Consider the following 27,306-nt stretch of genomic DNA (forward strand, 5'->3'; position numbering starts at 1 on the left):
CTGCTAGGCCTGTTTTCTACTAATTCTTTCTTATTTTCTATAGTAGATTCGCTGTTTAGGCTAGTTTCTTACAGATTTTCGTTGTCTAATAGATCGAATTCTACTAATTCTACTACGTTTTCTACAGTAAATTCGCTAGATTTCTATAAATTCGCGTGTTTCTAGGTTTCTTAAGGGCTGCTAGGACTGTTTTCTTCTAATTCTTTCTTATTCTCTATAGTAGATTTACTAGATTCGCTAGATTCTTATAAATTCGTATTTTCTAGGTCGAATTCTACTAATTCTTTCTTAGAATTAGAAGAAAATCCCTTAAATTTACTTAAATCTTTACTAGATTAGCTTAATTCTTGCGAATTTTCGTAATTTTCTTGTAAATTCTCGCGATTTTCTCTTTGCTAAACGAGCTAATCGCGGCGAAGAATCGTATAAGGCCCGCGAATTACGTTTCTTTAATCTTCTCTCTACTACGCCTAGCGTAATTACTGCTGCGTAGTAAGGCGTCGCCTACGCTCGTTTTTACGAGGTCTGCTACGCCCTCTTTAGCGTATTTCCTCTATAATTAAGCAGGTATCGCTATCTAAAGCGAAGGAATTTACTGTAAAAGGCTTTAAATACTAAGAATTATTATAGAAAACTCGGTAATTTTTAGTAGAATATACTTCTCTAGCGTATTTTAAAGCATTATACCTAAATTAGGTAATTAGCGCGTGCGCGTAGCGGTAGAAAATTTAAAAATCTTAAAAATCGAGGTAGAAATAGGTCTTATCTTCGAGATTTATAATAAATTGCACGCGCCCTCTTAAAACTATGCCTAGGCCGCGTTCGTAATTAGAAATTACTACTCGCTAGGTGCGTAACTAAATTAATTAATTAGTTTAAATTTAATTTAGAATATTTTAGTAATTTACTTACTTCTAGTAATTCTACTTGAAATTTCGCCTATACCTAGTCTGTTAGTAGAAATTCTATACGTTTTTAACTATTTTAAATAAATTTTTACATGGTAAAATTCTAAATACCCTCTAGTACGAGTAGAATATACTATTTTTTATATAGTAACTATAAAGAATTTATAGATTCTAAGATATTTAACGTTATTTAGCCGTATTTAAAATAGTTTTTTACTAAAATTACGTATTTTACTTATTAATCGTGCGGTATTTAATCGATATACTCTACTTCTCGAGTATTTAGTACTTAAATTGCGTTAAGTTTTTACTAAAATTCGAATTCGTTCGTAACGTATACTAACTAGAATTTAATTAGCTTAAATTAAGCTAGTTGGGCTCTAATTAAATAGAATAAAATAGTAAAATAGAACTTACCTATTAAAATTACTATATAATTAAATAACTACATTCTTTACTAACGTTTTTAGCTAAATGCTGGCTATAATAATAATTATAAGCCAGCGGAAATAGCTAGAAAATTATAAATAATAAACCTATGCCACGATCGCTTATAGAAGCGAATCTTAGCGTGTTTAATATTAATTCTTTCTCTTCTTTACGCTCGAAAATCGTACGATTAGCTTCGATTAACGCTTTATTAATAAAGCGTAAAAATCTAAGCTAGAATCGCTTATTTTTAGAGCCAGCGTAAATTCCCTAGGCAATTAAAAGAATCTAGTTATTAGAATCGAGTATAGAAGCTACTAGTAAATAACTAGAAGCTTCTACTTTTATATACGCAGCATCGATCGAAATAAAATTTCGATTATTAATAATAGCTGCTGCGTAAGTAGTATTAGAAGCAATAAAAGTATATCTAAATAATTAATTAGTATATTTACTTAATATATAATATATTACTTACTAAAATGCTCTACTTTCTTTATCCCGCGAAAATCGCGTAAAACCGCCTCTATTACCGTAATTTTATCGAATTTTACGAAGGTAGGGCTATTTAGTAATAAATAAATTAGTTTTAATAGCTAATTTTATAAATAAACTTATTTAAATTCGACGAATTATCTCTAATTTAGTGCTAAACGCCTTAATTTTCGTCTATTTACGAATTCGCCATGCCTGCTAATAGTTAATATTAACCTTATAGTTAATACGCTTAAGGGTACGTATTAAATTTAGCTAAATTTAGAGTTCTTTCTTAATTATATTACGTTAGTAGTCGATTAGAACGCGTATAGAACGTTAATATCGCTAATTTTTATATATTTACGTAAAAAAATACGTATAAGGCTTAAGTTTCTTAATAATTATATCGCCTAAATAGAATATATTAGTAAAATTTAAATTAATTGCAATTAGAGTAATTGTAAAGAATTTTAAAATAGAAAAAAATAGTAAAATTTAAATTAATTACAATTAGAGTAATTATAAAGAATTAAAAAGAGAGAAAAATAGTAAAATTACTTATTTTTCTTCTATCTAATTTAAAGTAGAAATTCGCACTTAGCTAGTTTATATTTCTAATACGTACGCGTTTTATCGGCTCTTTTCGATACGTAAGATTCGTGTTACTATACTAGGTATAATCTAGTAGCATCTCGTATAGCTTTTTAGTCGAAATAGGTTACGCCAACTTTAAAGAATTAAGAATCTGCTATGGTAGCAGATTTCTACTGTTTTTACCTATATAGAACTACTCTATTATATAGATTTAGAAAAAGGGCTAAAAAGAGGCTAAAAAAAGGCTTAAAAGAGGCTAAAATACGCGATTAATTTTAAAAAATAGTCTAGAATGCGCCATTAATTTAAAAAAAAAACTAGGTATTTCGGTAAATATTATTTATCTAAATACCCTACTTTATAATATATTTATCTAAATATCTAGTTTCGCCTATTTTATAATTTGTAAGAAAATATATAAAAAGTTATACTTAAAAGTAGGGTATTTAGATAAATTTTATAAAAACTAGGTATTTAGATAAGGGTATAGGTATTTTAGATATTATTTTTAAAAAACTAGGTATTTTAGTAATTTACCGTCCGGTGCAACACGAGAGTCGGTCGGCGAGTATAGTTTAAACGATTTAACAGATATTTTATTAGGTGTAAAGCCGTCGAACGCTTTTAAACGATTATATCGCGTATAATGTGTCTTTTATTAACGGCATTTTCTCGTTAACGGCATTTTCTCGCTAACGGTTTTTTCTTACTAACGGTTTTTTCTTGTTAACGGTATTTTCTCGCTAACGGTTTTTTCTCGTTGACGGTATTTTCTCGCTAACGGTATTTTCTCGCTAACGGCATTTTCTTAGCATCCCTCCCGCATCTAATTGGCCGCCGCATCCGAGCACTATCGTTTTTACTTAGGCCTCGGCGCCCGACTCGAGCTGGTTAGCCCGTCGAAGAGATCGCAGCACGTATCGATACCTTAGCGACTGCCGCATCCAGCTAAAGTCCGTTACATCGGCGCCCGCGCGGCTTAGGAGACGGGCTCGCCGGCCTATTTCGCCCCAGCTACGAGGCCAATCCTAGTAGGGGGGGGGGGGGGGGGGGGGGGGTGGGCTTTCAGGCTATTGGGAACTTAGCCCGGCGTTGCGGTCGCTTCTGAGCCCCCCTTCGATTCCGGCCAGCCCGCCCGGGGCGACAGCCTGGTTCGGGGGGTGCCAGTCTAGGCTGGCCAATCCTAAGGCGAGGTGCAGGCGTAAAGGGGTGTATATTAGCACTACCGATTAATCTGGCTTACGATGTCTAACGCAGCCTTTGAACATCTATGCTAAGGGGCTTTTCTGCGTTGGCCTGGCAAGCTCTAGTCGCGATAAATCCGATGCGGCACTATGCTCGTCTAGCCTTCTCGCTCTCTTTCTCGAGACGTTAGGACCGAGACATTCTAAGCTCGAGGCGTAATAAGCTAAAACGATTACTCGATAAGCGAAGAGAACGAGATGGCTTTAAACGAGGCGTTTTAAGCCCGAGGCGTAAAGAGACTAAATATCTTAAGTATGCATAATCTTAGCATAACAGGCTAAATGGTAGCATAAGACAACGGGCGCAGGTGTGTCGGGCTTAGAAAAAGAAAGATACAGTAATTTATTGTTTTCGTGGCCGCTAAGGCCGCTGTAAGAGTATAAAACGTGCGGCAACGACATAAAATCTGACTGGCCCACCCTAGGGGCTAAAAATTCTACTGTTTTTCCCTTTAAACCGTCCACTTTCCCCAGTAAGAGACTAGCCAACCGCGAGCAGTAACCCGATTGCGTCGATTAGCGACTTAGATAGCATCGACTGCGACAATGCATTGGGCCCCTCGCAGAATGAACTTCACCCAGGTCGCGAATCTCTGCGGGATCGGCCACTGCGGCACCGCATCCTTGATGACTTGCCTCCGGAGTTGCGTATCAGCCACGAATCACTCCTGAGAAGTGCACAGCGACCCGGCTGGCTTGGTGATAACTCAGAACTGGTGCTCAGTGACGACGAGCGCGTCGGCGAGGCGATGTGGCTGCTCCGGCACGTCCTACGGCTACAATGCGGCCGACAGCTTGAGCCTGTACCTCATCAGCTGGTAGTGGCCACTCATCCACGTCGATCCGCATGTCATCAATCCGGTAGTCGTACGAGCGCGAAAGGGGGAACGCGCGAAATTAGGCTTTGGCAGGAGGCTTGTATTGCCGGCCGCGCTACTTCAGCGCCTGCACTATTCTGCTTCGCGGCCCCTCGAAGGATATCCTAAACGAGATTGAGAGAAACCTCCACGATGCGCAGCGCGTCGACGTGGCGCTCCAGCAGCTCGAGGCGCGCGGCGAGGGTCTCGAGCAAACATCACCCAAAGAATCCCATGGCTCGCAGGCGCAACCAGACGGTGACTCGAAGCGACTCCTGCTCCTCCACCGGGCTGGGCTGGGCTTGGGGTCCGTTCAACCTCATGCGGCAGGTGCGCGTCGTCGCGAGGGAGCATTCGGACGATCTGACGAACTTCAGCAGCTCGCACGGGACGGGTGAGAACCCTTTTGCGAAGGGCTACTCCGCCGGCCTGAGAAAATTTGGGACGATGAGATCAAGACCGGACATGTGTTTAATAGATGAGGTCTTTAAGTGCAAGTGTGCCGATTCTTGGAAGGCCACTAAGGCAAGCGCTGGCGCAGGGTTCATGTATAGTACATCATTCTCATGCTGTCCATTCCCATCCATGCCGGCAATGAGAGTGCGGAAGAGAAAAAACAAAAAGAATCGTGGACACATGAGAACGATGCACTATGCATGAACCCTGCGCATGGTGAGCGGGTGTTGAGTGAGTGAGCGTCGAGCGATGGCCGAAGCAAGTACCGTGGAACACTTTACAGTCGCCCGAATAATTAGTGGCTCATCATGTTTCCCCTACACGGTGTTGGCAGGAGCGATCGACAGGGGGGTATTTGACTGCTTCTTCCGCTCAGCGACACAACACACCACCATCAACGGTAGCCTTTTCCCCAGCGCGCTCTCCATTTCCGTCAGCTTATTCCTCTTCATACTCGCTATCGTCATCGTAGCTACTATCGCTATCCTCTTCAGTTGAGATCTCATGCTTATACTTCAGCCGACACCTGGCCATGCTTCCCTCACCGTCGAAGCTAAGCATCCACTCCAGAGGCAGCATCCCATTCTCAACGCCGTCGGGAGAGGGCTGTGCGTCTTCGCTGACCCACGTGTACCCGGCCTTCAAGATAATGTAGGCCTGAACGGTGAAGTAGCCCCATCCGAGGCGCGTGATCTGGTACGGCGGCATGGCTCGAATGACGCGTGGCGGGCGGAAAGTCGGGTGCTTTGCATAATTTTGTCAGTCAACTCCTCACGCGAAGACAGTTCCATTCCCAGAGCATTCGTCAATTCCAAAGCTCGAAAAGAGCACGACAAAAGCAAAGAAAGACACAACGGAGAATGCAAAAAGCAAAGGTGAACGGAAAGAAAAGAAAAAGAAAGGACGAACCAGTAAAATCTGCACCTCCTCCACCACCTCTACATTCCCAGGTCTCACAAAAAACGTCCACTCGTGGCAATTCCCCTCGCGCGCCTCCAACAACCTATGCCTATTCCCCACAAACACGGTCATCACCCGCACCTCTCCACCCCCCTCGTCTTTCCTTTCCTCCTCCCCCTCCTCCCCATACCGCCCCGGATACCTCTCCCTCAACACCTCCTCCAACCTCGCGTCCCGCACCGCCCTCGTCGCCGTCCGACACATCGGACACCGCGCCTCCTCGACGAGCAGCAGCGGATCCTTCGTCACCTCTTCCTCCGGCGGCGGGTACTCGTCGCTGAGGGGCACGGCCGTCATCTGGCCGACGGTGCTGGTGGCCGAGACGTCGGCCCAGCGCGCCATGCAGCCGCGGCACAGCGCGTGGCCGCAGCACGTGGTGCGGACGGGCCGGTGCAGGAGCAGGTGGCAGATGGGGCAGAGGTCGTCTTCGTGGATGGGGGTGGTGTCGATGTCGGTGGCGGTAGTTGTAGCGGGCGGCTCGTCTTGGCGGATTGTGGTGGAGGAGGAGGAGGAGGGCTTGGGAGTACTGGCAGATGGCATTGGTTGTCTGGCGGGAGAAGAGGAGGAGGACGACTGCCTGATGCGGCGGGGGGCGGCGGCGGGGTTGTGGCGTTTGGCGGCCCGCCTGCTGCTGGTTGCGCGTGTTTCTCTGGCCATTGGTCCCTTTCTCTTCTTCTTTTGGGACAGCTGATTTGGGGGTTGCTAATTTCTTTCCTTCTTGTTTGCTCCTTTCAGGACAGCCGGGAGTTGGAATCCTTCGAGTTGCGCGCTATCAGCTGACTCCGCGATGGTCGTGAAAGCGGGGTGGGGTGGTAACTGCGGAGGCAGCAGGACGACTACCGGACGTCTCTTGCGTCAAACCAGCATTCTACTTCCCATGCCGTAGAGTGAGACCCGACCAAGGGCTCAAGATTGAGAAAGGTGGTAGTGTGCGGCATGAGTTTGGAGATGGAGGGTCCTTTGGGTGGCGATCGGGCTGTGATACGTCAGAATGAGCCGCTGCTGCCTGGAGCGAATCACGTGCAGGATGTCTCATCACGCTGTGCTTTCCAGTATCAAATAAAGCCATGCCTTCACTTTGCATTCCTTCGGCAGCGTTGACTGCTGGACAGAGCTATGCTGGTGACACTACCACTTATCACAGACCGTGACCGAAGAGTTGCAATGGTAAACAAACAAGACAATCATGGCAAGACGTTCGCGAAAGACCGAATGTAATTGAGCTACTCGACAAGTGTGTTCGATCTTCCATCATCCCTGCACCTACTCTTCTCCTTGGCAAATTTCTTAACGGCAGATCCCACCGGGCCTTTAGCCTCCAATTCAGAATCACGATGCACTGCATTTAGCAGCCAGCGTACAGAGCTAAAGGAAACAAGTCAGCAAAGAAAGTTCTCACAAACCAAAAGGAAAAGGGAGGGGTCATCCAACTCACCCTGAGCGTACAAAGTGTACGTATCGGCATGGTTCAAGTTCTGGGCCGCGCTCAGCGAGCGGACAAAGTTGTACCCGTAGCCGTTGTAGTCGGAGGTGCCCTTGATTTGGGTGAGGTGGGTCATCTCGTGCAGGATGGTGGTCTGCTGGTCCTGGTCGTGGCAGGTGGAGCTGGTGGGCGACAGCGCGGAGAAGAACAGCGGGCAGTTGACCATGACGCTGGTGGCGGGCTGCGTGTAGGCGAGCACGCCGCTGCTGCATGCGCCTAGCACGTCGTTGCAATAGTAGCGCGATACCCCGGACGTCGTGCTGCCGCACTCGCTGACGATGCGGCCGAAGACGGCGGCGACGGTGCTGCGCGTCGACGCCGAGGTCGTCTTGAAGTACTCCTGGAACTTGCTGGCGGACCCGGACGACGCCGCCGTCTGCGCGCGCGACGCGAGCGAGCGGCAGGCCGAGATGGCGTTGCGGGTGGCGGTGCCCTGCGAGCCCGTGCAGGACGACTGCACGATGGTGCGCTTGACCTTTTCGTGGAAGGACTCGTGCACGGCCTTGGCGGCGGCGCCGTCGACGGACGTCGACACGACGTTGCTGGTGAAGGGCACGACGCCGGCGATGGTGGTAGAGTCGGCGTCGGCGTAGGAGAAGGCGCCCTGGCTGAGCAACTCGACGGCGCCGCCCTCGCTCAGGTCGTGCGTCTCGGCCGCGTCGAACTCGACCTCGATGGTCTCGCCGGCAGCGATGCTCCGGAAGGCCTCGTCGGTCAGGCCTTGGGTGGAGATCTGGTAGCGGATGCCGTCGAAGGTCACCTGCCTGTCTACGGGGATGTGTTAGCAAAAAGGGGGGGATGTCGTGTGGAAGACTGGTTCTTTACGTACCAGCAGCGTGGACCTCGACTTTCTCGACCGGCTGCTCATCCAAGAGCGTGCCGACCTTGAACAGCTTGAGGGCGGAGGCGCCGGTGTTGGTGATCGAAGCTTTAACGCCGGTGTTGCCGAGAAGCTCGAGCTTGACGTCGAGAGGAGTGTCGCGCTTGTTGACGTCAACGGAAGCAGCGGCGGCCAGAGAGGCCAGGAAAGACAAGCCAGCGATGAACTTCATGATGGAAGATTTGAGACCCGTGGCGATGAAGGCTCGACGATTGCTCTGCTGATGGAGGCAACAATCCGGGGAGCAGCAGAGCCCGCTTTATACTTCAACATCGTCGAGGGCAATGCATACATCTGACCCTGATACCAGAATGGCCAAGAAAGAGACCAGGCGCAAAAGAGAAGGAAGAAATGCAGAGTGGCTTGATGCGATAAAGGTCCATGGTGTTCGTGTGGGCTGGTGATGTTGATCTTGTCCGCAGCTCCAAGCGTTGACAGGGCTGGTGTACTAGCCAAGAGGCTATACGAACCAAAGCCTCTGGGCGTTCGTCTGGAGATGCACGACAAATGATTTCGTCCGGTGTCAATGCTTTCATGTCAGTGTCTGTAAGCGATCTGCGGTGCCGTGCTTTTGTACGTCTGTAAACACTGGAGTGGATTTACTGAGGTATGCTAAGAGCAACGGTGCTGCCTCCAAGATCACATGCGGCTGTGTAGTCATTCACTCAGGCGGCCTGAGAAGCACTTCTTACAACATGCGAGTAGAACGGTCTGCTCTCTTCCTGTGGCGAGTCGATGCTATGGATTGATTTGTAGAATGGATACTTGAGCGATGGATTGAATGTAGGTGGTGGAGGCCAGAACAGGAGTGCTGGAAAGGATGGACATTGCCTCTTGCCTTGTCAGGCAGGCGGAAGAATAAGAGACGGAAAAGGAAGAATAAGAAGTTAATGCTCCGAAGGACTGAATGAGCGGAGAGCTTGGCGGGCGGCGTTTAAGCCGCCAAGACGTGCTGCGGAGGGTTGGCGGAGGATGATAAGCCCGGAGCTTGGCGTGAGCGTCGCCGCCGCAGCACCCCTCTTCCCCTCTGTGGCGTTATCGAGGCCAAATTGCGCCATCCAACCAGAAGCGGCGAACCGAGCTTCAAGCAGCGTGCCGTGTCTTGGACTCCGCCGAGAGATGCCGCGCGCCGTTCGTACCGCACCATCACCTTCCCTTTTCATGCAATGCGGAGGCACAAGCCTTCTTTCGTGTCCCTCTTGGCACCCCATCATGATTGACACCTTTTTTACCTGCTTGTTTGGACTTGACATGTCCCCACCTCGGCCGCGTCCGGTGCTAAGTCCCCAGCACAGTGTTTCGAGGTGCTCGTTAGGCGCTTGGTGCTTGGACGAACATAGGTATCCTGATTGGCCCTGGAAGCGCTCTGTGCATGTCGAAGACCGCCGAAAGACTGAGAAGATTCCCTGTCTGGACAAATGAGGGTAGAACGACGTTGGACAGCGGAAGATGGAATACGGGCTTGGTCGATGATACAGATGGATGTCAGGCCTTGGTATAGCAGTCCGCTTGCCTCGATGTAGAAGCTGAATGCCTACGAGCGGGGCGCCGAGCGGTTCGACGGCAATGAATGCAGGCGAGAACGTGAAAGTGACTGACGATGATAGCGAACGGATAGAAGATACGGAGGAAGTCGAACGGAACAAAGATCTTCGAAAACTGGAAGCGAGGCAGATCGGACAGGTTAAAGCCGGCTTGAAGCATTGTCCCAATCCGTCATTGAAACAGAGATCCCATGAGCCTCGAAAGAAGACCTGAATCTGCGAAACTCCTCCGGAAGATTGACGACGCCCTCCTTACTGATATGCCAGTCTTTCTCAAACTCGACTTGTTCCATAGCGGGGGCAAATTTCCCCAGACTGTACACCATAGTTTTTAGGATATACGCTTTGATCTCATCCTCATCATAACGGCCGTTCAGGCCCATGGTACCATATCCGCCTTTCCAACCGCCAATTCTCATAGTCTTCAGGTTTGGAGGAAGCATCTCCTGGAGGACAGTCTCGCGTGAGATGGTGTACGATACGAAGTCGTACCCAAACCACATGTCGAGATCGGCAGATACGTATTCGAGAGCAGTCATGTCCTTTAGCCGTAGAGGACGTTCGCACGGCTGTCCTTGTTCCTTGACCAAGTAAAGAGCTTTAAGCATTGTCGACACTGGTTCAAGGGCCTCATCGTAGGCGCTAGAATCCCACTCCCACTCGTAGACCTCATGGGGGGTCATAGAATGGATGACAAGCTCTTGGAGGTTTTCCATGGCGGACATAAGCTTATGGAGGGAGGTGGGATCGATGGATGAGCTGAAGAGGCGGAGCGTTCGAAGTTTTGACGTTGCACCTGTATCGTCATTGAACACGCCGTCTATGGTGTTCATGTTGTGAAGGGTCAGGTTGGTCAATGTTGGCCATGTAAGGAGAGTTTCAAGGTAAGCCAGGCCGCTGTAGTATGGTTCGGGGGTTTTGATGTTAATTTCGCCTGGGATCATAATATGTATTAGCGGAAACCTCATAGTCGAATTGAGCGCTTACATGTTGTCAGCAGTGGTAGATGGCCGGCGATTGCCAAGGCATCGTTGACGCCGAGCGCGGAGACGTGCCTTAGAGGTGCATCAACGGTGAGGCATTCGAGATTTGGAAAATTTCCCAGCAGGTCAAGTCCGAGGTCTGGTACAGGTATTTCCCCTGTCTGGAGGCGGTATTCGCGGAAGACTTTAAAGCTCTGCACCAATTTTGCATACGCTGGGTTTCGAATGAGAGCCTGACGAAAGGATAGAAGCCGCTCTTGTCTCCGACTGATGACCGAGTGATAAAGACGTGGCTCGACTATGGAGTGAAGGAGCTTGCATGTGAAAGCAATGGGCAGCAAGTCCTTCCCTTGGACATCGTCGAAAATAAGGCCGAGAAGCTCAACAGGTAGTTGGGTGAGGGAGTCACATTTCCCCTGCCGCTGAATTGGCTGAAAATTCGTTTGCAGAGCCATAGAGCAGTAGACTGGTCGAAGCCCGACTCTGTGGCGGAGAAGAAGATTGGGTGCTGGTTCGCTCTAGGCAGAAGCCAAGATATTGCGGTCGGCAATTTAGTACCAGTCCACACCGCCTTCCCAATGAGGATACCCTGCCTGCGAGCCAGACACGGCGGAACGTCTGTTGAAAGTCATATAATGAGTCCGTAGCATACCGAAAGATCTTCACCCCACATGTTACTTCTCTCGGCTAGAAAAAGCAGGGTTTCGCTCACCGTGTCGGATCAGGCCAATGGCATGTCGATTGCAAAGGTGGAATTTACCGCGGTAGAGTGTCTCTGAGGCGGTTCCGCAGGTCTTGAGCCCATCGTATGGTGAGTACTGATGTTATGGGTGCAACAAGCTCTAAAACAATCCGTTCGTCGTCCCACCTGATCATTGGATCCCGTGAAGCTGGTCCGATGAAGTTGAACTCCTTTAGAGCTCGTGGCTTAGAAAGAATGATTTTGAGGTCGGCCGAGGCGTATCTACAGAAGATAAGCTCTAGCTTCTCGAGAGGCGTGCAATTTTTGGGCGCGGAACGAAGGGTCTTGAAGGAGCCGCAAATGGCCCCCCGTACAATGGTTAAATGCTTCAAGCTCGGGTGGAGGAAAATGCTCTGATATACATGTACGCATGCCAGCGCTCGACCGCAAGGGGTAGTAGGAAGCTCCAGATGGCCTGGGATAGAGGTGAACAAGCGGCAAGTGGGAGCTGAGGACCACGGCTCACAAGTTTGGAGGGATTGTAAAGCTTTCCCTTTGGCGGCAAGTGCAAATACACCTTCTATCGCACTCCCCACCAGTGCTCGAAAAGCTTGGACATCCACGCGAAGGGTATGCAGCTTCGTGAGCTTGAGGAGCAAATCCCTCAGAAGATGTTTTTCGATTGGCTCGTCATTGTCGTACAAGAGAACTCTGGTGGCTGTCGCGCGTGTTGGCTTCGTGTTCAAAGCGGTTTGGAAAGACTGGAGTTGATTGCTAGTGGAGATTATGACAGAGCGATAAAGGTGCGACGGATCGACGACATCATGGAAAAGCTTGCATGAGCGAGCAACATTGGCCAAGTCGCTCGCCGAATGCACCTCAGCAAACACATGATCAAGAAGCTCCACCGGTAGCTCGGTCAGCATGGCCCGAGGCCGACGTCGTTGGTAGCATTCAGGCATTGTGGTTGACGCGACACGCCGGTGACGTCGGGTAGCTCCAGTGTCGCTGGGCTGAGGTTTGCGGGATTCGGTGGTGGGGGGTGCTGAGGTTGTGTTTGGTCGACGCCGTCGTCACCCTCGCACGGGCCATCGAATTCATCCGCATCCGCATCCGCCGGTCCGATTTTCCCCGGGCATCAAAACCCCACACCCGTCCCGCCGCGCTGACTCTCGCCCGCCTTCTCCTTGTGCCACCATAGTATCACGATTCGATAATATCACTTTCGCATTCTGCGTGACCCGGATACACCGCCGTCATGTCATACACAGAAGGTGCCCCCGCTCACGGAAGAGTGGCGCATTTGCTTCCTCAGACCTACAAGCGCCTGGTCTCGCAATGGCTGGAGGAGGACACGCCAAGCCTTGACTATGGTGGTTTCGTTGTGGGTGAGGAGATGGCTGAGGCAAGGTTATTGGGCAAGAGCAAGGTCCGTCTCGCCTCTATCAAGTTTTCGCGTTGAGCAAGTCGGAATGATTCAAAAGAGGATGGGACGCCCCGCAATTTCCGTGCGCGACTGGCATTGACTATTCTTTTCAGGGTGTGCTGGCCGGTGTGCCTTTCTTTGACGAGGTCTTTAAACAACTCGATTGCACGTGAGTCTCATCTCCTACATGCAGTGCATAGGTTACTGATGCCAGTCCCAGCGTGGAATGGCACATTCAGGAAGGCGAGACCTTCGAGCCCGTAAAACACTGCGCAACCGTAAGAGGACCAGTTAGAAAAGTGCTTCTCGGTGAGAGAGTCGCCCTCAACACCCTGGCAAGGTGCTCCGGAATCGCCACCAAGTAAGTCGAGTTTGTTCAATCAACCCGTGTCCCTCCCTCAACCATCGTCATACTATCCCCCTTACCGGGCCCAAGACACATCCCTGCCACTTGCCTAAAACGGAAACCTGTCCCTCCCCAAAATCTCCAACCCGTCGTCACCCCCCTCCGCTCCCAAAGATTACCCCCCTCCTTTACCAACCCCGAAATCGCAGATCCTCCTCGCTCCTCTCCCTCCTGCGCGCCGCCGGCTACCGCAACACGCTCGCCGGCACGCGCAAGACGACGCCGGGCTTCCGGCTGGTCGAGAAGTACGGCATGCTAGTCGGCGGCTGCGACGCGCACCGGCACGACCTGTCGACGATGACGATGCTCAAGGACAACCACATCTGGGCGTGCCAGGGCTCCATCACCAAGGCCGTGCATGCCGCCAAGGCCGCCGGCGGCTTCAGCGTCAAGGTCGAGGTCGAGTGCCAGTCGTTCGCCGAGGCCGACGAGGCCATCGCGGCGGGCGCCGATGTCGTCATGCTGGACAACTTCACGGGCGACGGCGTGAAGAAGTGCGCGAGGGAGCTGAAGGAGAAGTGGGGCAAGGGCAAGGCGCTGGTCGAGGTTAGCGGCGGCTTGACCGAGGAGAACGTCGAGGCGTATGTGTGCGATGATGTGGATGTGGTGAGCACGAGCAGCATCCACCAGGGCGTCAAACATGTGGATTTCTCGCTGAAGATCGTGCCGAAGGGGCAGGGTAAGAAGGGTGGGGAGACGGTGGATGTGTGAGCCACTGGTGAACGATCAAAGGGGGGCTTCTGTTCAAGATTGTAACTGCAAGGAACACTCGCTCGCACATGCCACCAGGGCGTGTACGATCTCCATGTAAGACATAGGCAGATGACGCGTTAGGGACTTCAAAACATGTGTAACATTCTTGTGCATCCCACAAAGCTCTGCGTGCTCATGACGTATATCCAAATCGGTTAAGTCGAAGCGCTTTTCCAAATGATGTGAGGACGAAAATCGGTATTAGGAGAAATCCAACAAGAATTTATTGGACGATTGCTAAGAAATACACCTGTAGCAATTGGCGCCGGGCAAGTAATGGGGGAGAAAAAAAAAGAAAAATGACGAGCGCGATCAATATTAACGCCAGACCAGCCGTGGTATCTCACCATCCATAGATCAGTGGATGCCCTGTTAGTAGTAAAAACGCCTTGAGCCAACTCAGTATTCAGCCCTCATGTTTATCATTGCCCGTATAGCGAAAAGAGAAGAGAAAGACCGAAGCCTAGATCGATCGAAATTTCACATACTAGGGGGGGAAAAGGCCGTTATTCGAACCTGACCATACGTTTCTGCGCCGCCTCGCCGGCCACCTTTCTTTGATCGGAAGCGGCGATCGACGCAGCCAACCGCCTCCTCTCGCTGCGTTTCTGCCGCGCCTCCCTCGCCTCGCGCGCACGCCATTCCAGTATCTGCTGGCGGCGCTTGAGCGCGCGGTGCTGGGCGACGGCGTGCGTCGGGCGGAACCCCAGCCCGTTGATCCCGTAGCCATCGTCGTCGCGCTCCCGGTCGATCTCGTGCCCCGTGATCTCCGAGTCCTGCCACGTTAACGCGGCCTGGTCGGACGACGGTGGTGGCGGGGGTGCTAAGGATGACGACGCGGAGGTTGGGGTGCCCGATGACGTAGCGAAGGTCCGGATCGAAGGGGACGGCGGCCGGCGATGTTGTAGCTTCGGGTTCGGGCGGCGCGTGGAGAGGAAGAGCTTTACGGAGGGTGAGGATGACGGTGATGGTCGTGCCCCTCCGTCGTCTGTTGTTGCTGTCGTTGTTGCGGCGGCGAAGCGGACGGTTGGAGGCTGAGGCGTTTCCGCAATCTCCAGTACCGGCTGGGACGGCGGACTACTCAGCTCGTGCGGGTACGACAGGCGGTTTCCTCCCTCCTGCAGTGTGGAGTGTTGGCTGTCGGCATGGCTGTCGCTATGTTTTGCCTTCTTCGTCGCATTGGTGCCTGCGTCGCCGCTGCCGAAGTCTATCACCGGGAGGGTGCTGCCTCCTCCCCCTCCGCCTTTGTGGATCTGCAGGCGCTCGAATTGATTTGCGACTCGCGAGCGCGGGCTCTCGGAGCCGGACTCGACATTTGCTGCTGCGAGTAATGCGCCGGGTGCGCTACTGTGGGGATCGGAGGCGCTGGCGCAGCGCGCATCGATGGGTCCGGGGAAGGCGGATGTTGTATTCAGGCGGGGCGCGAAAGGTTGCGTCGTCGGTACAGCGGGGTCGGAAGGGCCGCGCTTGCGCTTGGGCGATGCTGTCATTTGCAGCGGCTCGGCGGGACGGGCGAAGCTGGTCTGCAATCGAGAAGGGAGTTTCAGATCATGCATTTGAAGAGAGCCAAGGTGGAGCCGGGTTTGTTTGGAAGTTGTAGAGTGGTATGGGAGGGGGCGGAGCTGGCGTAATGCGTAGTGTGCGTGCCTCTGACCGGGCCTGGACTACTGGACCCTGTTTGCGCTCGTGCGCCTCACTTCTGCACGCAGATCCGCCTACCCGTAGGGCTGAGTGGGCTAAGAACCGGCCGATGGATTACTTGGATCAGACGCAGCTTACGATACCCGACAGATCTGTGCATTTCAAGATGGTGTGGTCGATTCGTCCGTTTAGCGATCGTGATTGCCAGCATTCAGCATACAGCCTTGTCTCACAACATGACTCACTGCGCCCTCTCGGCTCCATCACGACGTCGGCGCGAGAGTTGTTACATCAATTGGCCGGTCAGCACCAATCTCCACCGCCTACCAGTGTCAAAGACTTGAAGAAAATATGTGGTCAGTGCGCAGATTATCCGCGAAACGCGGGGTAATCGCCCATGAGTAGTCGAGTAGTTGGCTGGTGGAGCTTGTTTGTATTTGGCTTTTGGCACCTACATGCCTAGAGAATCTTCGATCGCTATGGAATCAAGCGCGCTCATCAAAGTTCGAGTCTTCGCAGCAGGACCCCGTATCTACTCTTACAAATAATGCCGTAGTAAGTTAATGAAGCTGGCCAGCATCACCACACCTTCCACCACGGCTTCTGCGCATTCATGCGCTCCTCTTCCAGTCTGTCGCTCTCTTCCTTGGCCTTCCGCCGTGCTGCAATAATTTCCTGCTTCTTTGCCCGCTTCTCTTCTCGCTTTCTGTCCATGATTTCGACCGCCCTGGTCATGCCTTCCGCCTCCAGTCTGCGCTTCTGCTTGCAAAATTCGTAGGATGCGATGGAAGTGAAGACGAAAACACCGGCTGCCCAATTGCACGATTTTACAACGGGTTCTGGAAGGGGCACTTAGCATTTAGTCACCTCTAGTTGCTATGTAATAATACTTACTGCCCCAAATGGCCATCAAGCCTCCTGTGCCGAAGCCAGTGCCGATGCTCGTTAACAGAGCTTCTCTGACGCAGGGATATTTGTGGATTTCGAGAAAGTCCTTGGGCTGAATAGTTTTCAACCCTGCCGACAGGTTCACATCCCCAATTCTTTCGCCGCCGGCCGTGTGCTGCGTCCCGCCCGGCATGACATTGGGGTTGTCGCCTGATGCGGCAGGCACAAAGCTTTCGTACCGCTTGCCCGCATGGCGCACATTGGGGTCGCCGGATGGTGCTGCGTCAGGTGCGGCTGTGGGATTTTGTCTCGTGTCGTCGGCCATGGTGTGTTGCTGTGGCGGAGGTGAGCTTCGGGAATTCTATGATCGCATGAGCGTCGGAGGTTGGTGCGTCCAACGCCGACTGCCGACATTAGCGTCTGCTAAGCTCTCATTGGCCGGCGCGCGCTAACGCGTCGACGCGACCCCAGCTCGCGTCGTGCATCGGTGCAGCAAGCCCGAGATTCTACTCTAGCCCGCAGGCGCAGACAACACGCCTGGCCCCTCACCTCCGCTCTCCGCTCTCTCCTCTCAGGCCGCTTTCCAATGTCGACGTTCAGATGATACCCCAATAATTCGTTTCTGCTGCCGAATACCCCGAACTGCACCCAGCGGCTCCCTCGCTCTTTCGCAATGCCTCCACGCCGCGCCGGACAGCCGTTCAGGCGAATGGGCAAGAACGGCAACACTTCATACGGACCACGGAAAGGACCCAAAACGGTGGACGTGTCCGCTCTCCGCAGCAGCGAAGCGACATCACAAAATGAGAAACTTGAAGCCACACGGCTCGCTCACAGCATTGACGAGACCTTTGGTTTTGCGCGCTATGAGTCTGGCAAGAAGAAGGCTGGCTGGCTGTTCAACATGCACAGTACCACCATTGAGGACGACAACTACCCCGGAGGCCGCGCGGGTGTCGACTTCTACTTTATCGCCGACAATCAGGAAGAGTACTTCAAGGCGACGGTGGGATATGATCCGTACTTCTTGGTGGCAACAAAACGAGGGAAGGAGGCAGACGTTGAGGAGTGGTGCAAGCGCAACTTTGAGGGTCTAGTCAAGACTGTCTCGAAGGTTGAGAAGGAGGATCTCAGCATGCCGAATCATCTTCTGGGTTACCGCAGGACTTTCCTGAAGCTCTCCTTCGTCAATGTTCCAGACCTGCTGGCCGTGCGAAAGTCGCTGTTTCCGATTGCGGAAACCAACAAGAAGAAGATGAATGCTATGGACACATATGCCGAGGTGGCGAGGTACGTTGTTTCCCCGTTGATGCTTACGACAGGAGCTGACAGCACCTATAGCGCGAATGCGGGCTTTGACATATTCGACGACGACCAAGATTACGATAAGCGACCCAATGGATTTGTAGACGCAAGTGATTTTATTGTTGATATCCGAGAGTATGACGTACCATACCACGTTCGAGTCGCCATTGATCTAGGTATGGCTTCCACGATGCCCTCAAATGGGCAGGGCTAACCTTGTATAGACATTCGCATCGGAAAGTGGTACTGGGTAGAGGCAAAGCACGGCACCACAACTCTGTCCTGCATCGAAGACCGGTTAACGCGTGCCGACCCGGTGGTGATGGCATACGATATCGAAACCTCCAAAGCACCACTGAAATTCCCCGATTCTACAGTCGACCAAATCATGATGATTTCTTACATGATAGACGGGCAAGGTTTCCTCATCACCAACAGAGAAATAGTGTCCGAAGACATTGCAGACTTCGATTACACCCCAAAGCCCGAGTATGAGGGGCCTTTCATGATCTTCAACGAGCCGGACGAGAAAGCCATGATCGAGAAGTTTTTCGAGCACATCAAGATCGCAAAGCCCACGGTAATGGTCACTTACAACGGTGACTTTTTCGATTGGCCCTTTGTTGAAGCACGAGCGAGCATTCTGGGTATCGACATGTACCAAGAAATCGGTTTCCGGAAGAACAGCGAGGACATCTACCAGTCCGATTACTGCTGCCATTTGGACGCCTTCGCGTGGGTAAACCGTGACAGTTATCTGCCTCAGGGAAGTCGTGGTTTAAAGGCTGTCACGGTTGCAAAGCTCGGTTATGACCCCGATGAGTTGGATCCGGAACTGATGACTCCCTACGCTTCGGAGAAGCCCCAGATCCTCGCCGAGTATTCAGTATCAGATGCCGTCGCAACGTACTACCTGTACATGAAATACGTCCATCCATTCATCTTCTCCCTCTGCACAATCATCCCTCTCGGTCCAGACGACGTGTTGCGGAAAGGCACCGGTACTCTTTGCGAGATGTTGCTGATGGTCCAAGCATATCAGAAAGAGATTGTGCTCCCCAACAAGCATGTGGCGCCTAGGGAATCCTTTTGGGATGGTCACCTTCTGGAATCCGAAACGTACGTGGGTGGTCACGTCGAAAGTATTGAAGCTGGTGTTTTCAGAAGTGACATACCTGTCAACTTCGCTCTCGACTCGGCAGCTTTCCAACAACTCATCGACGAGCTGGACGCAGCCTTGAAGTTCAGCATTACGGTCGAAGAGAAGAAATCTTTGGACGATATCACCAACTACGATGAGGTCAAAGAGCAGATTGCAGAGAAGCTACGGAATCTGAGGGACACTCCCAACAGGAACGAAAAACCTTCCATCTACCACTTGGACGTCGCCTCTATGTATCCCAACATCATGACAACAAACCGTCTTCAGCCGGACTCCATGGTCACAGAGGCAGACTGTGCCGCATGCGATTTCAACAGACCAGGCAAGACTTGCGATCGCCGGTTACCATGGGCTTGGAGAGGAGAGTACTTGCCAGCCAAGAGAGACGAGTACAACATGATTCGGAACGCGTTGGAGAACGAAAGGTTCCCCGGGAAGAGGCCAGGCACAACAAGATCATTCCAAGAGCTCTCGCTCGACGAACAAGCCTCGATGATCAAGAAACGGTTACAGGACTACAGCAAAAAGATCTACCACAAAATCCACGAGTCCACCACAACGCAACGAGAGTCCATCATTTGCCAGCGCGAGAACCCTTTCTATGTCGACACAGTCAGTACGTTTCGTGATCGTCGCTATGACTTCAAGGGAAAGCAAAAGGTGTGGAAGGGTAAGACGGACAGCCTAAAGGCATCTGGTGCAAGTTCGGCCGAAGTTGATGAGGCCAAGAAGATGATCATTTTGTTCGACTCCCTCCAGCTTGCGCATAAAGTCATCCTGAACAGTTTCTACGGCTACGTCATGAGAAAAGGTTCACGCTGGTACTCTCTGGAGATGGCTGGTATTACCTGTTTCACCGGCGCCAGCATCATTCAGATGGCTTGCCAGCTGGTGGAGAGGATAGGAAGACCACTGGAACTCGACACGGATGGTATCTGGTGCATTCTGCCTGCAACTTTCCCAGAGAACTTCGCGTTCAAGACCAAGAACGGCAAGAAGGTCGCCATCTCTTACCCTTGCGTTATGCTGAACCACAGAGTCCACGACAAGTTCACCAACCACCAATACCAGGAGTTGAAAGACCCTGAGACCTTCCGTTACGAGACTCGCAGCGACAACAGTATTTTCTTCGAGGTTGACGGACCATACAAAGCTATGATTCTGCCCACTTCAAAGGAAGAGGATAAGAACTTGAAAAAGCGATATGCTGTGTTTAACCACGACGGCAGTCTGGCTGAGCTCAAGGGCTTCGAAGTCAAGAGAAGAGGAGAATTGAAGCTTATCAAGATCTTCCAAACTCAGATCTTCAAGTTCTTCCTTGAGGGTAGCACCCTCCAGGAGACTTATGCCGCCGTGGCTAAAGTGGCCGATCAGTGGCTGGACGTCCTATACTCTCAGGGAACCACACTTGCCGACGAGGAGCTCATTGATCTCATTTGCGAGAACAAGAACATGACCAAGACTGTTGAGGAATACGGCGGCGCGAAGACCACTGCCATCACTACCGCGAGACGTCTGGCCGAGTTTCTGGGTGAGCAAATGATCAAGGACAAGGGCCTGAACTGCAAGTACATCATCTCTTCTCAGCCCAGAAACGCCCCAGTCACGGAACGTGCTATCCCGGTTGCCATCTTCTCCGCCGAAGAGTCTGTCAAGAAGTACTTCTTGCGAAAGTGGTTGAAGTCCGATCCCGGAGACTGTGACCCTAGGACCATCACCGATTGGAGTTACTATCTCGAACGTCTTGGTTCGGTCATCCAGAAGCTCATCACCATCCCGGCCGCGCTCCAGAAACTCCGGAATCCTGTTCCTCGCGTTGCGCACCCCGATTGGCTTGAACGGAGAATCCGGATCAAGGACGATGTCTTCAAGCAAAAGAAGATGACGGACATGTTCGGGAAGAAGGCATTGGCTGACATCGACGCCAATGTTGTCACCAAGAAGGTCGTAGATCTCGAGGACTTTGGAGGGTCGCAAGTGGCCAAACCTAAGAGAGGCACGGTGACTAAGATGGTACAGAAGCGCAAAGCACCGGAACCTGCGGCACCAACGGATCCTTATGCCAGCTTGCCCTCTAAGATGCCGTCCATCACCGGAGACTATCAAGGATGGCTGAAATACCAAAAGCAGAAGTGGAAGATCCAGAGGCAGCAAAGGGCCCGAAGACGACAGCTTTTCGGTGAGAAGAGAACGGATGCTTCTGATGGCCTCGGGACATTTTTCAGGAACCAAGCGGAGCTGCTCTACCTGAACACATGGCAGCTTTTGCAATTACGCGAAGGCGACTTGCCCGGCGAGGTCAAGGCATTCGTGCTCATCGACAAAAAGGTGCATGTCATCAAGATCGTTGTCCCGCGACAAGTCTATCTCAATCTCCGCAACGACGACTTACCCGATGTATCAATCGACAATTGCAACGTAGAGAAGGTCGTCAACCACACCCTTCCGAATGGCCACCCGTCTGTTCACCTCTTCAAGCTTACCTTGCCGGAGCAAACATACGTCAACGAGTCGAAGAACCTCAACTTGCTATTCAACCACCCGAGTGTTGAAGGAGTTTACGAGACTCAGGTACCTTTGAATGTCCGCGCTATGCTCGAGCTTGGCAGTATATGTACCTTCGACGAGACGCAGCGTGGTGTTCTCGGCAAGGGCCTGGAGCAAGGATTCGACCTTTCTGCCCTCAGGCGTGTGCCAAATCAACAACCCTACCTGACTCAGAACCCACTTGGCTATCTCTACTTGCATCACATCATCGCTGGTGATCGGCAAATCTTCGCTCTGTTCTCAAGCAGCAAGGAGCAGGCCCATGTCATCGTCCTGAACCGCTCGAGAGACGCCCAGGGCCTCCCGAATCTGGACAAAATCTACAAGGATCATGTCGCCGCTCGGTTCCAGGCCTCCGACGGCCATCCTTGGCAGGAAACGTTCGAATACCAGAGTGCTATACATTTCAAGACTGTGCAAGTCACGACGAAACGGAAAGCACACCTTGAGGTAGCAGACGTGATCAAAAGGCTGAGGAATGATGAGTCCAGGCCCGTCATCCTCGTCGTCCGCGCAGAAAACCAAAGATTGCTTGCCCACGACGTTCCGATCCTCAAGGACATGCCTGTCCTGCCTTTGCAGCCTGATGAGTCGGACAAACAGCTGCCTCCTCTCGGCTGGCAGTCATTTGTCGCCAGGCGTCTGATCGACCATTACCTTGATCTCGGAACCTGGGTGGCGCACTTGATCGGGCTGGCTCAATACGGCGATCTCCCGCTCTGCAACCTGGAAAGAGACGACCCTCGCTTCCTCATTGACATTGCGTATGCCAGGCGACTGCAAAGAGAGAGAGTTGTGCTCTGGTGGTCCGAGGGCCCAAAGCCGGATCATGCCGGATACGAGAAGGACGACGTCCTCGGGCCTTTGGAGACGGTGGAAATGCCTTCCATCAACAACCCAGGAACCTACTCCTCAGTGTGCATTGATCTGGAGATCAAGAACCTCGCCATCAGCACCGTTCTGTCGTCTGCAATCATCAATGAGGCGGAAGGCTCCGATTCCGTGTCCTTCAACCCTGCGGCACCCACAGAAGATCAAGCAAGTGATGGGTCGAACGTTATCTACTCTGACAATGCCTTTGCATCTGCGGGTATCCTGGTCCTTCGCGAAATGGTCAAGTCCTGGTGGTCCGAGGCAGAGAAGGGCAGCTACATGGCCGATGTCATGGTGCAACACCTGGTTCGCTGGGTGGAATGCCCGGGCTCGTACCTGTACGACCGAGCTCTTCACTACTACGTGCAGATGATGTCGCGTAAAGCGCTCCAGCAACTGATGTCTGACTTCCGCCGCGTGGGCTCACACGTTGTCTTTGCGAGCGCAAATCGACTACTACTTCAGACAACCAAGGGAGAAGTCGGTAACGCATATGCCTACAGTCAGTACATCTTGAAGACTGTCCATGCCAAGCCACTCTTCCAGAGCCTGGATCTGCAAATCAAGGAGTACTGGGACTATCTGGCATGGTACGACGAGTTCAACTATGGTGGTAAAGGATGTCAGGAGGTTGTTGAAGCAGAGAACCAGACGCTTGACACAATCATGTGCTGGCACTTTGCAACCTTCCTTCCACCGGCGCTGCAACCGGTATTCAACGACTGGGTGGTCGAGTTCATCGAGTTGATGCACGCACGCAAGCGACCGCAACAACGGCCATCGTCCAGGGGCAACGGCGACGTACAGATCGAATCGACCCCGCGCCAAACTCAATTGCCCTTCCGGCCCATGACCCAGGACCCTACCGACGGGCCCACCAACGTGCTCACCAAGTCCTTCACCAAGCCGCTCACGAAGCAGATCTCGGCGCTCGTCCGACGCCAGCACCAGGAGCAGCTGCACGCCGAGCTCGCGCCCGACTGGCACTTCCCGTCGCTGCCGGGCACCAACCCGGAGGTGGCGCCGTCGCTGACCAACCCGGCCCTGCAGCTCGTCAAGTCCATCGCGCAGGTGCTCTCGCTCGACAAGAGCATCAACCTCGAGGCGCGCCTGCTGCGCAAGGACCTGCTGCGCCTCTTCGACGTGCGCGAGTTCAGCGCCGAGGCCGCCTTCGCCAACCCCGCCGCCAGCCTGTGGGTGCGCGGCCTCGTCTGCGACGACTGCACCGCCGTCCGCGACGTCGACCTGTGCCGCGACGCCGGCGTCGTTGTGTCGTCCTCTCCCACCGCGGAGGAGGGAGGGAGCGGGCCCAAGGGCGTCTTGAACTTGTCTTGCCCCGCGTGCCGCGCGCCGCACGACGCCAACCGCCTCGAGACCCGGCTCGCGGCGGACGTGCAGGCGCTTGTCCTGCGCTGGGTCGGGCAGGACGTCAAGTGTGGGAAGTGCGGTCGCTTGCAGAGCGAGACGGCGTGCTTCATGGAGCATTGCGCGTGCAGCGGGCGGTGGGTGTCGAGTCTGAGGAAGGAGGAGCTGGTGAGGAAGCTGAGGGTGTATGAGGGCGTTGCGCGGTGGTTTGGGTTTGGCGTTCTGGGAGCGTGTGTGGGGGAAGTGTTGGAGGGGATTTAGATGGTTGGTGGGGTTTGAATCAGGGTTTCGGAGAATGCTGAATATGGAAGGATGGTGTTCATTCTGGCTAGCATTGTTTGGAGTTCTGCTCCTTCTTTCCTTTTATCTCAGAGGGCGTTTTGCGGGTGGAGTCCGAGGGCAAGTCGGGGATATAGTTTCGGTGTAGAGGCGTTGTCGCAAAGCGTACCTTTGCCTTTTTGTCAGTTTGACAACCTAGGAATTTCCGTACACCGCCCTGCAGTATATTTCAAACATGTCCATCTTCATAGGGCGTGTTCATCAAGATGTGCTCTACTGTGTGGGTGATCGAAGTAGATCGTAACAATTTTGACGGTGACTAACGCTCAGTCCAGGGAAAGTAATACGCGCCCGAAATTTTAAGTACCTTTGTCCGACTCTGCATCATTGGTCTAAGCCTCGTACAGTCTCGTCACACGACTTGACTGATCGAGAGCGGGGCAGCTTCAGCCTCGTCACCTTGTACGGGTGAACACGAAGCTCAGCCCCCATTCGTAGGTAATCGGTGCATGAGCGCCTGCACGTCAGCTCCGAGGGTGATTTCCTCTCCCGACTTTCTTTGAGATCCCGTCTACCGCAATCTAGCACGACACATACCAGACATAGTTATGTCGTCTTTCGACGGCGCATCCGACCGCGAGGAGGAAGTGGTAGACGCTTGAAGAGAGAGGACGCCATCAAAGAGTTGCTCATTTGTAGCGGGCTCAACATGCACATATTGTACGGATCGTTGGAACCTACGTCATCGAAAAGGTCAGGGATCTCTTCATTCTGATGTACCCTGTTGCCGAGTACAACCTGAATGATTTCATAGACGAAGAACTCGACCCGGTCTTCCCCATGACCCTCGTCTCTTTTGTCCCATGCTTGGCCAGTACCTTGTCATTCCTCCACGAAAAACACCATATCAAGCACATGGACATCAAGCCAGAAAATATTCTCGTTCGAGACGTCAGGAACACCACAACAAAGCACCAAAACCGTCCCTGAACAATATACATTGCCGACTTCGGCATATCGCGCTCATACGAATCGTTCGAGGAATCTGAGACCAACTCAATTACCAGCTTTACTCCCCTCTATGCAGCGCCGGAGGTAATCAACCAAGATACTCGCGGCTTCAAGGCTTACGTCTTCTCCCTAGGCGGTGTGTTCGCAGAGATCGTGGCTGCCATTTACTCTCTCCGTGATGAGCTTGCAGAAACTAGAGAGCGGAGCGGTCGTTATCCGTTTCACGCCAACATTCCTGTTGTTCAGTTGTTTCTGTACAACACCTTTCGAGATGCTGGAGGAATTTTGGCGAGAATATCTTCCTCTACATTAGCAGAATGATCGGCAATCACCCTGAGAACAGGCCGAGCGCGGCGGACGTGAGAGACTTCTTGAGAATGAGGGACTCATCTGCAAGGAAGAACTCCCTGAGGCTTTTGAGGTGGCACAACCTCTGTCCGAATATTGATTACTCTTCCCACAAGGCGGGGGGTGCCATGCTTCAAATAATCATCTGTTTCACTTCGCCCGGAGTACACAGGAGGAAATATATGCACCCCATGAGGCAGGTTCATCGAAATACGCAATAATCAAATTCATTCATCACAACTCATAGCGAGCGTACATATCAGCGTTCAACTCAATCGCAACCCAAGACTTAATGATCGACGACAAGATCCAACAATCATCATCCCAACGAGTACATTCAGTACTTGTCGTTCTCGGCCTTCCTCTCATCAAACACCCTCAGAACCTCCTCAGCCGCCTTGACGCCGCTGAGCGCCATGGCGCCGAACGTCGGGCCCATCCTGTTCGCGCCGTCGACCTCGGACAGCTCCATGCCGCCGACGACCAGGCCGGGCGCGACCTCGCGGGTGCGCTTGACGATGGCGTCCTCGGCGCGGCTCATGTCGAGGCCGCGCATGCCGCCGAGCTTCTCCAGCTGCTGCATGCTGACGAGGCGCTTGACGGAGAAGGCACCGAAGGGCCCGTCATGGCCCGTCGTGCTGACGATGACGGGCGCGTTGATGGTGTTGGGGTCCATGCACGACTGGTCGTCGTGGTGCATGCTGACGAGTGTCCAGTTGGTGACGACGCCGGCGATGCGCACGCCGCTGCCGTCGGGGAGCGGGCGCGTGATGAGGTCCTCGACGGCGGTCGCGTTGAAGAGCTTGACGTTGGGGAACTGGAGGACCTTGGAGAGGACGGTCGAGGTGAAGAGCGCGGCGTGCTTGACGACGACGTAGTTGGGGTTCGTCTCGTCCTCTTCGTACGGCACGCCCAGCTCGCGCAGGAAGGCGTCGGCGGGGCGGCGCATAACCATGGCGGAGAAGAGCTGGCCGCCGAGCCAGGCACCGCCGCCTATGTGTCGCCGTCAGTCCTCGGGATCGTACGACAAAGGGGAGGTGAAGGGAAGAAAGCTTACCTGGAGCGACGCCAGCCTCGATGATGGCAATCTTCAGATCCGGACGGGCCTTGGCGAGCATGTAGGCGGTGCTCAGGCCGCACGAGCCGGCGCCGATGATGACGACGTCCGACTCGGCGTACGTGTCGAGGTCGGCGAAGTAGCGGCGCGTCATGGCGCGCGACACCTGGCTCTCGCGGATGGGCGCGAACTTGAACTCGTCCCACTTGCCCGCCATCTCGTCGACCGTCACGTTGGACATGTTGCCTTTGACGGCGCCGACGCCATGCTTGATGGGCAGGTCCTTGGTGACGACCGGAGCCGCACGGTCAAGGGTGGGCGAAGTGGCGATCGGAGGAGACATTTTGGTTGGTGGTGATTTGGTTAACTGGTGGAAGTCAGGATGACTGCCAACATGGCTGGGGAGGAGGGACATGATTCTTCGACGCAGGTATTATCCTGATCAAGTTCAACCGTATAATCTCAGCAAGAACTCCTGACGCCTCGGTCGCAATGGACAAAGGCATCGAAGAGCTCGAGCACCGGTTCATGCATCACTACAAACCTCATAGTTTCTTTGATGACTGTTACTTGATCATGGATGGATAACTCCATCGAAGGTGTAATGCTCCCATGATGGGGTCTTTACTTGACAGAGTCTTTGGGGCCTGGTGGTGTTAGTGAGCTGCGGACGAATGGGGTGGGGATTGGTACTTTTGGGACAAGCTAGATGATGCGTTCAGCGAGCTTTGATTGAAAAAGACGGGAA

At 52.4% G+C, this 27,306-nt stretch overlaps 8 protein-coding genes across 8 annotated transcripts; 2 read left to right on the forward strand and 6 right to left on the reverse strand.

Moving 5' to 3' along the window:
* Positions 1-5,403: 5,403 nt before the first annotated feature.
* On the reverse strand, positions 5,404-5,673 carry SLS55_004362 (uncharacterized protein; the record flags this gene model as incomplete). The annotated part of the gene is made up of 1 exon (XM_066775820.1): positions 5,404-5,673. The coding sequence occupies one exon, from the start codon at positions 5,671-5,673 to the stop codon at positions 5,404-5,406; it is 270 nt and encodes an 89-aa protein (XP_066633701.1).
* A 1,597-nt stretch (positions 5,674-7,270) lies between these two features.
* On the reverse strand, positions 7,271-8,460 carry SLS55_004363 (uncharacterized protein; the record flags this gene model as incomplete). The annotated part of the gene is made up of 3 exons (XM_066775821.1): positions 7,271-7,290; positions 7,361-8,176; positions 8,238-8,460. 3 exons carry the CDS (start codon positions 8,458-8,460, stop codon positions 7,271-7,273), a joined length of 1,059 nt encoding a protein of 352 aa, XP_066633702.1.
* Positions 8,461-9,972: 1,512 nt separating this feature from the next.
* SLS55_004364 (uncharacterized protein) lies at positions 9,973-10,776 on the reverse strand (the record flags this gene model as incomplete). Its single annotated transcript, XM_066775822.1, has 1 exon — positions 9,973-10,776. One exon carries the CDS (start codon positions 10,774-10,776, stop codon positions 9,973-9,975), a length of 804 nt encoding a protein of 267 aa, XP_066633703.1.
* A 1,979-nt stretch (positions 10,777-12,755) lies between these two features.
* BNA6 (nicotinate-nucleotide diphosphorylase (carboxylating)) lies at positions 12,756-14,040 on the forward strand (the record flags this gene model as incomplete). Its single annotated transcript, XM_066775823.1, has 4 exons — positions 12,756-12,926; positions 13,037-13,092; positions 13,144-13,284; positions 13,479-14,040. 4 exons carry the CDS (start codon positions 12,756-12,758, stop codon positions 14,038-14,040), a joined length of 930 nt encoding a protein of 309 aa, XP_066633704.1.
* A 548-nt stretch (positions 14,041-14,588) lies between these two features.
* SLS55_004366 (uncharacterized protein) lies at positions 14,589-15,572 on the reverse strand (the record flags this gene model as incomplete). The annotated part of the gene is made up of 1 exon (XM_066775824.1): positions 14,589-15,572. One exon carries the CDS (start codon positions 15,570-15,572, stop codon positions 14,589-14,591), a length of 984 nt encoding a protein of 327 aa, XP_066633705.1.
* A 730-nt stretch (positions 15,573-16,302) lies between these two features.
* Positions 16,303-16,936, reverse strand: SLS55_004367 (uncharacterized protein; the record flags this gene model as incomplete). The annotated part of the gene is made up of 2 exons (XM_066775825.1): positions 16,303-16,562; positions 16,618-16,936. The coding sequence occupies 2 exons, from the start codon at positions 16,934-16,936 to the stop codon at positions 16,303-16,305; spliced, it is 579 nt and encodes a 192-aa protein (XP_066633706.1).
* A 348-nt stretch (positions 16,937-17,284) lies between these two features.
* POL2 (DNA polymerase epsilon catalytic subunit) lies at positions 17,285-24,124 on the forward strand (the record flags this gene model as incomplete). The annotated part of the gene is made up of 3 exons (XM_066775826.1): positions 17,285-17,901; positions 17,953-18,092; positions 18,141-24,124. 3 exons carry the CDS (start codon positions 17,285-17,287, stop codon positions 24,122-24,124), a joined length of 6,741 nt encoding a protein of 2,246 aa, XP_066633707.1.
* Positions 24,125-25,838: 1,714 nt separating this feature from the next.
* THI4 (thiamine metabolism-related protein) lies at positions 25,839-26,901 on the reverse strand (the record flags this gene model as incomplete). The annotated part of the gene is made up of 2 exons (XM_066775827.1): positions 25,839-26,494; positions 26,559-26,901. The coding sequence occupies 2 exons, from the start codon at positions 26,899-26,901 to the stop codon at positions 25,839-25,841; spliced, it is 999 nt and encodes a 332-aa protein (XP_066633708.1).
* Between the last annotated feature and the right edge of the window lie 405 nt (positions 26,902-27,306).

Source organism: Diplodia seriata (assembly GCF_021436955.1).
Source record: "Diplodia seriata strain FDS-637 chromosome Unknown scaffold_4, whole genome shotgun sequence".
NCBI lineage: Eukaryota > Fungi > Ascomycota > Dothideomycetes > Botryosphaeriales > Botryosphaeriaceae > Diplodia > Diplodia seriata.